The sequence below is a fragment of the Psammomys obesus genome, unplaced genomic scaffold (assembly GCF_907164565.1).
Source record: "Psammomys obesus unplaced genomic scaffold, mPsaObe1.curated_primary_1811, whole genome shotgun sequence".
NCBI classification, from domain to species: domain Eukaryota; kingdom Metazoa; phylum Chordata; class Mammalia; order Rodentia; family Muridae; genus Psammomys; species Psammomys obesus.
The window spans coordinates 3,958,716-3,971,427 of record NW_026591086.1 but is presented as its reverse complement, the minus strand read 5'-3'; the positions used below and the strand labels follow the sequence as shown (position 1 = coordinate 3,971,427).

Genomic DNA, 12,712 nt, shown 5'->3' with positions numbered 1-12,712 from the left:
CCACAAGTCCAATGGCAACACAGCAACAAGAAAAGATAATGCTGACATGCCTAGTACTGAAACTGCTCTTTATTGTTTGGTTAGTCTTACAACTTTAGAAGACTTAGGATACAGTCAGTAAAAAGTAAATATTAGCACAAAAATATATTCCATAAATTAGACAACTAAAATGTGGAGATGCAAGACAGCTGTAACCAGGGTCTGAAACACCATAGGAGCTACTCTTCTGAACCATACACATGCTTTTCGAGTTCTGGAGCAGATGGGCCAATAGGACACTGTGAGCAGCTGTACATTAACTTTGTACTGTTTATAGTGAAATTTAGTAAACCATTAAAGAAAAGAATGCCTAAAAAGATCTAAGTCACCTCAGACATGGCTCACTAGTGTTTTAAATCAGTAGGGGCAGTATCTAGGTACTTGGAGAGTTACCACAGACTATCCAGTATAATAAATGCTTACAATCTAAAAATGCAACATGTCAGAAAATTATGCAAATGTTAACTATATACAGTGGTCCCAAGATAAACCGCTTCCAGAGTCTAGCCACTATAGGTCATAATAACTAAATAAATGCATCTGAGCTAACAGTACCCATACACACTATGCCACAAAACAGCATCATTGGCCATCCAGTTCCAAAGCGTCAACAATGTGTGCAGCAGACGGGCGATCTTTAGGATCCTCATTAGTACACACAGAGAAGAGTTCAATGACCTTCTGGTAGGATTCATCCAATTCTTCCATGTTGATGGACGGCCTGGTCCCCAGAGCTGCATAGTACGCTTCATCATCAAAGTCACTCTCATCAAAGGTTGTATCTATACATGTAGGAGTTAGAGATGAAAACGCAAAATCATGTAGGTCACGGAATAGCTCAACAGCTTACCCTCAAGATAGGGTTATACATATGCATTCCCTATACCACAGGCCAACTCTCCACAGAGACTAGCTATTTTCTCTCCAGCAAAAAATTAAGGAAACTGTTCAACTAGATCACCCACCCAATGTAGATTGATTAAAGAAAATTGAGAGAACCCATTAGTGGAGGGGTTACAGAGAGGAATACCCCTATCTTCCTATTCTCAGTCTGTATCATTTGTATGTGATTAAATCTAACAGTACTACTATAGTCTTAAACAACTTGCTATTTAAATTTTAACTTAGTGGAAAGACAAGTATATGCACTAATCTGGAAAGAAACTCAGGTTTATCTTAAACCTATTTCTATTTATACCTTCATCATCATCTTCTTCATCTGGAAGATTGATGTGTGGAATACATAAAGTCATCATTTCCCACAGAGTAAGGCCAAAAGCAAATATATCTGACTTGTCAGTAATAATGCCATTTTCCTCCAACGCTTCCTTGGGTTTCCATGGCTCAGTACCAATATAACAGGCCTCAGGATCAGTCACTGAAACACACACACACACACACACACACACAAAAAAAAAATACAAGTAGAATAGTAATAGTAGAGTAAGTATTAAAGATCATGGAGAAAGGCAAGCAACCAACAAAACAGCACAAGCAAAACCCATTTGTATGGGGAGTTCAACCTCGATATAAAGGATCTGTCCTTATCAGACTGGCAAATATTAAAATCGCATCAGTTAATGGAAATGTAAGAAAACAATAGTTCAGCTGGGTAGTGGTGGCCCATTCCTTTAATCCCAGCACTTAGGAGGCAGAGGCAGGCAGATCTCTTGAGTTTAAGGCCAGCCTAGTCTGCAGAGCAAGTTCCAGGACAACCAGGAATACACCGAGGAACGTGTCAAAAAACAAAAACAGTTCTCTTAGAAGGTGACAGAAATATAATGAATATAGATAGATGTCAAAATTCCAGACTCAAGCCAGACTGCCTTGCTTGGCTTCTAAGACGTACATAATAAGCTGTGTGACACTGCCAACCACTTCATGTCTGGGCCTCGGGTTTTCTGCAAGCAATGAAGTCACAATGGCTGAGAGCCAAATGACATTTCAGTACTTTTATGATTACTAAGTCAGGAGAACCAGAAGGGATAATCACACCGGCCTGTTCTTCCTTTCCTGGCTGGCAAAGAAGTACAGCTAATGGTGGTGAGTTTGGTCTTTTTTAACATACTCACTAAACACTACTTTTTTTCCTGGGAAACTAGAGATTGTACATGTACCACTTAGTGAATCAACTCAAAACAGTCTCCAAATTTCCTTGGCTGTGACCCAATGACCCCAAATATTTATACATTTACTTTGCTAAATTTTAAAATACTCAAGGCTCTCCTAGATATTTTGTTAGTTGTCTCTAATTCCTCTTTCAAGTATTATACCAACGACATTCTCCTTCCTTAAAGGCAAAATTTCCTTTACATGTTTAAAAACTCTATTTCTGTAACTAAGATGAATCAAATTCACTGGACAGGGTTAAAGTACATTACACTACAAATGTAATTTTTCTGCATTTCCTTACTTTAATATCCATTCTTATACAAGGGTAGAATTGAAAACAAAATGCATACAACTCACTTCCAAACAATGGTAGAAAAACACGCACTTTGTTTAATCAAAAACGTTTATCTTCAGAATTCTACTTTAAGGCTCTCAATAAACTTACAAGGAGAGAAAGAAACATTTGAAGAGAAAGGGAAAGAAGTAATAGCCAATTCTTATTAGCATGACTGCATTAGAATATCCAGAAGCTGGGGAAGCACTAGTCTAGCGGGTGTTTCTTTCCCAAAGTTCTTCAGTTAAAATCCACGCTAGTCAGGGCCAAGGTGGGCACAGACTGAAGGCTGTAGGAGGCCTGTGAGCCTGAGGCCCTCCTACACTGACCTACTTCAAACAAATCAAAGTAAAACAAAAAAATACACAGACATACCAAGATGTCATAAGGAAGGAAGGAAAGGAGCTAGGCTCAGAGGAGGCAAAACACTAAAGATGCTTTGTATTATATGCTTATCAAAACAGCTCATTTAAAACCATGTAGCTTTATTATGTTTTAGAACACAAAAATTTTATGAATTTAACAGAGCTATTTACCAGTCATATTCTCATCCAATGGCAGAGAGACTCCTACATCACAGATTTTAATTGTTTCAAAATCACCTTTAATTACAACGTTTGAAGATTTTAAATCTCCATGAAGCAGCTTCTTTTCTTGATGCAGATACTAAAATTGTAAAAGCAAATAAATAAGCAGAAAATACTAATAAAAACTTTCAATAAAACAATGACTTGAATTCCCTTTGTAAATTAGACTTACTTTATCTATTTCAAGGTATTTGAAGCCAAGATGGAAACATGCCATGTCATCTAAAAATATTTTTAAAGATGTATGGATTCTCAAAGGCCATTTAATTTTCTATTCAGACGATTTCAAAACACTCCAATTTCATTTAAGGCCAATAGTTTTAGATTTAATTTTGGAATCTTCACAATAAGGCAAACTTGTGAAGTAATCAAATTGTGATGTAATACAAGAAAAACAGGTGACATGAGGCCACTATAATTCATGAGCAGAAGCAGAAATATAATCCAAAGCTATACCATGTTTTGAACATTAACTTCTTTTTGGGTTGCAAGCAATTATTGTCCCATTTGAACAGTGCTGCAAAATGGCTGTCTGTTCCTTTGTCAGCATTTGAGCAGTTGAAAATGAGAGGCCATTCTTCCTGGGATCTGCTCTTACACAAGAGTTTACTATACTTACTTCAAATGCACCCATGTGGTGAATAGGCCCCAACATGGTTACACTACAATTTATTAATTTCACTAAACATAAATACTTAAAGCCATTAGTAAATAATTCAGGTGTTTCTACCCTTTTTGTTTTTCAATACAGGTTTCTCTGTGTAGCCTTGGCTGTCCTGAAACTCAGTCTGAGACCAGGCTGGCCTCAAACTCAGAGATCTGCCTGCCTCTGACTCTAAAGTACTGGGATTAAAGGTGTCTGCCACCACTGCCTGGCAATATATACATTTCTTTTCTTTTATGTTCAGTCTATCCAAAAACATGGCAACATAGGTATAACATATTTAATTTCTTCATAGTTCACCAATGCTATCTAAATATAATGGCATAGTTACCTTTAGCCCTCTCGCCATGTGCAGAGCAACTCTGAGAATTACAGCTGCTGGAAAAGGACTTCCACTGTCTTTGTTCCGTTCTTCTATTAGGTCATTCAGAGACTTCTCACCTCCATATTCCATAGCAAGGCACAGACTACCATCACTGGCTTCAGTAAAAGCACGATACCCTTAAGAAAACATGACATTTTTCTATCAGACTCTGGAAACCAGTGCTTCTTCAGTAATGTAACTTGGACCTGGATTAACACAATAAGATAGCTATTATTTACAAAACTAACCCAGAGGTATAATTTAAATGCCTTCAAGTATGTGTCTAGCACCACAGATCAAAACAGTTTTACTCTGCTTTTATAAATAGAATGGTTCTACCAGCACCATTAATACCAAAAATGCAAAGTTAAAACAATGCACGAAACTACCTAAATGAACATAAATGATCTAAATGAAGACTATTCTATTCTACATTCCTGAAATCTTTACCATCACCAAAATGACTACTTCCAATTCAACTCCATGAAGGTACACAAACACTTAAAACCTCTGAAATATGTGAATTTTAAATCTTTTTTAAGATTTATTTACGTGCATGAGTTTTTTGCCTACATGTATATATGTGCACCACCTGTGTACCTGCTGCCAGTGGACGTGTAGACACTGGCCCCCGGTGGATGGTTGTAAGGCACCATGTGAGTGCCTAGAACTGAACTGAGTCCTGCAAAGGTGACAAGTGCCCTCACCTGCTGATCCATCTCTCCAGCCCCTTATGTGAGTTTTTACTCTAGACAACTCACATTAACTTGATTCTTTACAGCTTGTAGGTCCAACTTTATTTCTATTAGCAAAATCAGTTCAGAGTATATCTATACTACTCCTAGCTAGATATACAGAACCTTGTTCTACCACATACTGCCCCACATCAATTTAAACTTACCTATAATGTTTGGATGATTCAGATTTTTTAAAATCTTAGCTTCATCAGTTAGTCTCTTCTGATATACAGTTCGATAATGATCGGTACATAATGGATTTATCTTTTTCACGGCCCAAGGAGAGTGAGACAACCCTCTTGGAGACCTAAAATATATATATATATGTAAATTTGTAGGTACAAAATGAATAAAAACCACCAACACACTCAAACTTTCACTCCATAGAAGTATGTTTTTAAAAATATATAAAAATTATTTAGCTCATCAACACTTGTTACATTTCTGCTTTGACTAAATCAGTGTCTTGATGCCCTGAACAGTACCTGATATCTAAGCTCTGAGAAGGGAATAAAGGGCAAAGATCAGGACGGAATGTTTACAAATTTACAAAAGTAAAATTAAACTTTAAAGTTGCTACCCTATTGTCTAACATTTCTATCTTGGCATGTCAGTCTACTATTTTATTAACATTTACCTATACATATTATGGCATGCTATAATTAATATTAAAGAAACTTAAGAGAAATGCTCAAAACAGGCTCAAAATAGTATGCTATTCTTTTATTATTTGAAATTTCATACTACTATGTATTTTTATCAAATCGACTTTCTGTTCTTTCCCCTCCGATTTCTCTTCTATCCCACCCCTACTTTTCCCTCCTAACTTCATGTGCTCTTTATTTTTATGCCTATTGAGCGGACTCAGTTTCTGGGCGGAGGACCTCCTACTCCCATGAGTAGCCTCTTAGGGGCTGCATCCCTAAAAAGAACGGCTGGCTCTCTCTCCTCTATAGGCATTAACTGACAACAGTGCCCCATCCCTAAGCAAGCTCTTTCTCACCATTACCAGTTCAGCTCCACACAGCGCAGTTCTCCTACCCTGTTCACCATACTCAAAGCCATGTTCTAGTATCTTTCTACCATTTCACCTTCTTACAGAAGCCAGAAGGGAAAAAGGTTAAGCTACTTCTCTTTTAATAAGACACTAGGAGGAGTTTAGGAGTTAAGTATCTGGGGCAGAGCTCTAAGAACTGGAATGTAGCCTTCAGGAACTTATGCAATCCAAGCACAATGGACCTACAGTCCCACAAGCAGGAAATTTTTTTTTATTAATATTTTTTTATTTTAAAATAATTTTATACATTCACTTGTATCCCAGCTGTAGCCCACTCCCTCTTTCCCTCCCAATCCTCCCCTCCCTCATCTCCTCCCTGTCCCCTTCCAAGTTCACAGAGAGGGGGCGTCCTCTCCTTCCGTCTGGCCCTAGCTTATCAGGTATCTTCAGCATGGTTGCAATGTCTTTATCTGTGGCCTAGCAAGGCTGCTCTTCCCTGAGGGGGGAGGGGAAGCTCATGAGTTCATGTCAGAAACAGTTCCTGTCCCCCTTACTAGGGAACTCACTTGGATACTGAGCTACCATGGGCTATGTCTGAGCAGGGGTTGTAGGTTATATCCATGCATGGTCCTTGGTTGGATAAAAAGTCTCATAGAAGACCCCTGTGCTCAGATATATTTGGGACTTGTGGGGCTCCCTGTCTCCTCTAGGATATACTAATTCCTCCTTCTTTCATATGATTCCCTACACTATGCCAAAGGCTTGGTTATGGGTCTCAGCCTCTGCTTTGATACATAAGCAGGAAATCGTGCACTCACCTTTTCATTAGGTACACGTTGACCCCTGTCCCAAAGCCAAGTTTTTTCATAAATGGAGAGGCAGGGATATTTATACATGGAGTTGAACATAATACTAAAAATAAAAAACAAAAGCAAAAACAGCATTTGAAAAGAGCAGTACAAAAGCACCTTGACAGTCTTGGAGCCCTATTGTAATTTGTACAGAGTGTGTAGATACCCTTTGACAAGACTACTGTAACTCTCACAGTAACAATAATGAAAATGGCTTGTTTTTTATGGCATACAAAGCTAAGAATTTTAAATATCTATTCAATTATTACATGTATGTATACATGGTGTATAGGTGTGTCTCTGTGTATGTGCAGACGTGAATGCCATGTCACACAGGTGAACATGGTTTTATTTGGGTGGGTCACATTTGGGTCAACCTGTTCAGCCATCTCCCTGGCCCTTTTTACATTTTAAAAAGGCTGTTTAAAAATAAAGAGACACAGGCAGGTGGATATCTGAGTTGAGGCCAGCCTTGTCTACAGAGCAAGTTTCTGGACAGCCAGTACTACACAGAGAAATGCTCTTGGAAAAAAAAATTATTTTAAATAAAGAATATAGAGGTTGGTGGCTCAGTGGTCCAGAGTATTTGCTGCTCTACAAAGGGCTAGTGTCTGATTCCCAGCACACACATCAGACAGCTTATAACCATCTGTAACTCCAACTTCCAGAGAATCCAATGCCCTCTTCTGACCTCCAAGGGCACCCACATGTATGTGACACACACACACACAAATAAATAAAAATATATCTAAAAAAAAGATAGAAGAAAATCAAATAAGCAAGCATTTGAAAGTCCTACTGTGATCCTCAGAGTCTACCAGGAACATGAACTTTGTGACCCTGTGACACACTGACATCTACAAAGTTCGTGCTCAAAAATGCGCACTAGTTACAAAAAACAGAAAATTGGAAGAAAACCTTGTAATGTTTTAAGTACTGTGTGCTGAGTCACATTCACACATTCATAGCTATCCTGGGGTACATATGACCTGTGTGCTACAAGATGGACATGCCCGGAACTAAATACAGCCTGGCCTTTTACATAGTTTCTTGATCCCATGGCACATGTTCAAGGAGACCACACACACACACACACACACACACACACACACACACACACACACCTTGTACACATGTCTGAATACTAGAATTTGCTTTGGCAGCTACACAAACAAAAACAAAATAAATTTAAATATAATTCAGAACATTCTATAATTATTAAAAGATGAGACAGTTTTGTTTCAGGTCAGGAATAACTAACTGCTCTTGGAGCTGCTCTCTCTGTGAACTACAAACCCCTGTAGAATACAGTAGGTTTCAGGTATGTGACAAGAGGTAGAGCCTCTGAGCAAAGAGGAACAGAGTAAGCCCTGTCATTTCCCCATACCACCTAAAGACAGTCCTAGGCTTAAACACAGAGGAAAGAGCCCAACAGAGTTGTCAAAGCAGGAAACAGAGCAGAGGTCAAGGACAACCTGGAAGCTATGAGCAGAACACAGGAGAGAGCTAAAAGAAAGCAAGCTGAAAAAAATCCCATTGAGTGCATGGCCAAGTACTTAACTGCATACATAACAGGTAACATCTCCCAAGCTAGGAACTGCAGTAGGCTAAATAACTGAAAATGACAGGCTCTAGGCATAAGATAATGTTACCGCCAGTACTGTAGCAGACTGTGGAGGAAAGCCCTCTAAAAGGTAACAACTCAGTACTACAGCTAACTTGTAGCTCAAGCAAAGTCTGTGAGAAAGTTTAAAAGCCAGTCTCAAAAGAAGTAGTAGGCTTGCCCCTGTTCACCTCTATTAGCTTTGGAACATCATGAAACCACTCTGTAGAGTGACAAAATTCAGAACTCAGTGACATAAAATCTCTACCACCTAATCAAAAATTTCCAGCTATGAAAGAAGCAAAAAACATTGCTCATGCCAGAAGAAAAACAAACCAATTGAAACATACCACCAAATGGCGGGAGTGGCAGAACAAATCATAAAAACAGATACACATCTCAGAAAGATACTCACTGATGTGAAAGACAGTCTGGGCACACTGAGGAATACAGATGTTCTGAAAGGTCCTGGTGGGCAGGGTGTGGAAGCACAAACTGTAATCTCAGGAGGCAATAGATTGGGAACAATACTAACATGTCCACTAGCCGGTGTAATATGGTAGTTTGTTAAAGTAATAGAGAATGAAGTGGGAAAAATATTAATGTTTCTTAATCTGCATATGACCAACTGAAGATACCCTAAACAATCTTCGAGTCACTGCAGAGGTAAAGTGCTTGCTGTACAAGCCTGATGCATGATTCCTGAATCCCTCCTAGAAGGAAAGAACCAACTCCTCTATTATCCTCCAGTTCAAGCCAGAAGACCATCAGTAGGCAGAACCTAAAATCCAGAAGGCCCTGTCTGGCCTTTGCTACTAGAACCTTTGTTATGATCAGCAGTTATAATGACCAATGCTATGACTATTTACAAACGATGACAAAGGAGCAAACACTAAAACATTCCTAGTAGAAACAGCAACAAGAGAAGGTCTTCTGTAATCTTACCAGATTTTCTTTTTTCAGATAATTTGTTTGGCGTCTTGAAATTATTGATTCCTTCCATTGTAGCCATCACTTTTGGTTCTATGATAAAAACAAGCTAAGTTATACTGCAGCTTTAAAGAATAACACTGTCATTTGTAAGAATTCTATAGCATCATTTTATCACAGAAATATACAACCTGGGAACTAAAAATTATTGTTTAAATGAAGGAAAATCCCAACTGTTCTATTTTACCAATAAAGACTCAGGAGCCAGATGCTGAAGTGAAAACCTGCTAGCTCAGAGAAGCAGAGAAAATAACCAACTAACCTTCCTTCTCAGCTAGGTCTGGATGGAAAACCAACTCCCCTGGTGAGCAAAAGGAAACAGCTCACCAGGAACAAAAGGAAAAACAAAACAAAACAAAACAAAAAAACCAACCAAACAAACAAACAAAAAAACCCAAGGCCAAAGGCTTGCTAGCTCAAAGCCCAAAAAGGCCAGGGAATTGAGCCTAAGCTAAAGCCAGAGCTTGAGCTAAAAGCTCTTTCTTCTTCTCCACGCCATCTTAAAAGAACACTCAACTCGAAGTCCCTCCTACTCTTTAACCTCTGTCAACTGGTTTCTAGCTCGGCTCTTGACCTAGGGTTAACTTTTTTTAGATTCAGGATACTGAGATCTCTAGGTGTGTGCCAGGGCTGGATAAACCACACCATAATCACCTGTTTACAATAAACAGAAAGCTCTTGGATTAAAGCCAAACCAAGAAAAGGGTTTTACAATTCACAATTTTGGGGCTCACAATGGCATCAAATATCCTGTAACAAAAAAATGACCTCAGCAAATACTGAGTCCAATTTTATTTACAAAGGTAAAATTAAAACCCAGAGATACAAATTACTTACTCATGGTCATACTATCAGTGACTAGAGGTTATAGTTTTAACTATAAGATATATATACTTAGAGTCCAGAAACAGTTCAGACGGTAACAGCACTTGCTGCCAAGCCTGTCAACCTGAGTTCAGTTCCCAGGTCCCATATAGTAGAGAGAACCAACTCTCACAAACTGTCTTCTGACCACCACACATACTGTGGCACATGCCTGCCCACACACATACACAACACATATATAAACAAGTAGATGTAATTTTTAAAACTTAAAAAAAATATAAATTGTATTAAAAGCAAAACAAACAAACAAAAACCCTATCTAGTTCAAAAAAGTATGCAAGAGCTAGGAGTGTAGCTCAGGGGTAGAGTGTCAGCCTACTATACACATGGCCACGAGTTCGATCCCCAGTGCCCAACCCAAAAGGTAAATACTATGTCTCCCTCCTAGGAGAAGTTAAAAACATGTCTCATTATCCTTTTTTTTTTTTTTTTAAGGTTTACTTAATTTTTTTATGTATATGAGTACTCTAACTGCACATACACCTGCATGCCAGAAGAGGGCATCAGATCCCAGTATAGATGGCTGTGAGCCACCAGATGGTTGCTGGGAATTGAACTCAGGACCTCAGGAAGAGTAGACAGTGCTCTTAACCACTGAGCCATCTCTCCAACCCCCATCTCATTATTCTTTAAGGCAAACCTAGATGTACATCTGTAATACCAGTCCTTGGGAGGCTAAGACCAGACTGGGCAACAGTGAGACCCCTGCAACAAACAAAACAAAAACAGAAAACTACATACAAGCAGCATTATTCCTAACAGTCCCAGCAGACAATAAAAGTACTCATTAGATGCTGAATGCAGAACACAATGTGGTGTCTTCATACAAAGTAACAAAGTAGTGCTATGTACAATACAAGTTAGCCAGGAAAGGATGCTAAGTGAAAGAAACCAGATATAGAAAGCCACACATGAGATTCCATTGATCAGCATGTCTAGGACTGTCCAGAAATGTCCAGAAAAATGGCATGATTTCCTGATGGCTTAACTGTGGCAAGGAAAGAAAAAAGGGGGTGGGTGTGGGGAGAGCTTTCTAGATTTGAACAAAAATTTTTAAATGAGGGTATTGGAGACTGGGAGCTCATTTTTGGATGCGTTCTTAGACATCTTGGTGGAAAGGTCAAACAGGCAGTCAAACACAGATCTAGAACAAAGTTGATTCGTGGGCTTATCAACAGAGGTGGAATTAAAGCTGAGATGCTAGATGAGAAAGGGTGCAACCCTTTCAGACCCCAATTCAGGAAATGGAAGTGGGAAACAGCCTGTAGAAATGCCAGCCATGTGCAAAATGCTTGGCAAAAAGTGGCCCCGGGGAATGTCAATGTCTTGCCCCCACAGCTTGAGGACTGGACACACAGACACAGTTCGTTTTTAAAAGATTAAAATACCTAGGTTTAAAGGTTTCAACATCCCCTTATATGCTGGACACTCAAAACTACCTTCCCTTCCACTTACGCTGTTTGTACCAAAATATGCCACGTCCCAGCCATTTCAGTCATCTAATATTTTTCTTTCCTGGTTGAGTTTGAGCCTTGGTCTAGATACTGTCTTAGGTCTGTGTATACATCCTATAGGCACTGATTGTTAAATAACTATACTAAACCACATCACCTTTAGGCTTAGGGTTCAAAGGGCATATCTGATGGAACTGGCAGATCTACTGATGGGCTAACGCTTCGTGATTATGATTTTCACTATGGATTTTCATGTATGTATGTAAACATACTTTTCAAAATTACCAATATTCTCGCATATAAGATTCTACCCACAGCCTCTCCTTTCTTCTTTGGTCTCCATTGCCCAGTGCTGGGACCACAGGCACTCACTACTGTTCCTAGGCTTTTGGGTCCTAAGTCTGGCACCGAGGGCTGCATGCACGAGCCACTGCCCTAATCCCATGCCACATCCCTACCTTTCTACTGTAATCCCACCTTAAAGGCAGAAACATTAACTGAGAAGTGCTTTCCCCGCCACCTGAGAAGGGGGTGTCTTTCCTCCCTGAACCCCGAAACTTCCCGCGATCCAGGAGCTCGGGGTCAGGGTCTCGGATATGCGCGATGGTTCTGAGGGGTTCCCTATTCTGCTCCATCGGCTGTCTTCCCGGATCCTCCCTCAGTCCTCCCCTGGCAGCTGAGTACACTCCAACCGCTGCCCTCTGTAGATCTCCGATTTTGTCCTCCGCCGGGCCCTAGGTCCTCCCCTAGCGGCTGTCTGTCCCGTCCGTGACCCTCTCTCCATCAGGTCCTCAATGCCCCAACCCCTGACCCCCGTCCGCGGTCCTCCCTCGAGTCCGCCACGCTTTCCCTTACCACGGGCGCACCCTGGCTCAAAGCTGTCTGGACACCTAGTCCGGAAGGTGCAGGGACGGCGGGAGCCAACACTCGCTGTAACCGCCGCAGCGTTTAGGGGGCGCCGGGCGGCACGGGGGTCTGAATCCCGCGCTGGCTCAGAGCTGTCGGGACACCCACTCGGTAAAGCCAAGAGCAGCTCCCGCCTACGAGGCAGTAACTGCCACAGCGTTTAGGGCGCGCGCGTTTTCAAAGGCTCCG

The 12,712-nt window shown here is 40.3% G+C and overlaps 1 protein-coding gene across 3 annotated transcripts; it reads right to left on the bottom strand.

Annotated features, from left to right (window-relative positions):
• Nucleotides 1-7: 7 nt before the first annotated feature.
• Nucleotides 8-12,660, bottom strand: Pbk (PDZ binding kinase). Of its 3 annotated transcripts, none has more exons than XM_055609855.1 (8): nt 12,473-12,660; nt 9,234-9,311; nt 6,653-6,746; nt 5,002-5,144; nt 4,068-4,237; nt 3,022-3,151; nt 1,238-1,417; nt 8-821 (listed from the first exon to the last, which is right to left on the bottom strand). In XM_055609855.1, the coding sequence occupies exons 2-8, from the start codon at nt 9,298-9,300 to the stop codon at nt 622-624; spliced, it is 984 nt and encodes a 327-aa protein (XP_055465830.1). In that variant the 5' UTR covers nt 9,301-9,311; nt 12,473-12,660; the 3' UTR covers nt 8-621. The 3 variants fall into 3 exon arrangements, with proteins under 3 accessions (XP_055465830.1, XP_055465831.1, XP_055465832.1); XM_055609856.1 differs by having other exon boundaries at nt 12,484-12,660; XM_055609857.1 differs by lacking the exon at nt 1,238-1,417.
• Nucleotides 12,661-12,712: the final 52 nt, after the last annotated feature.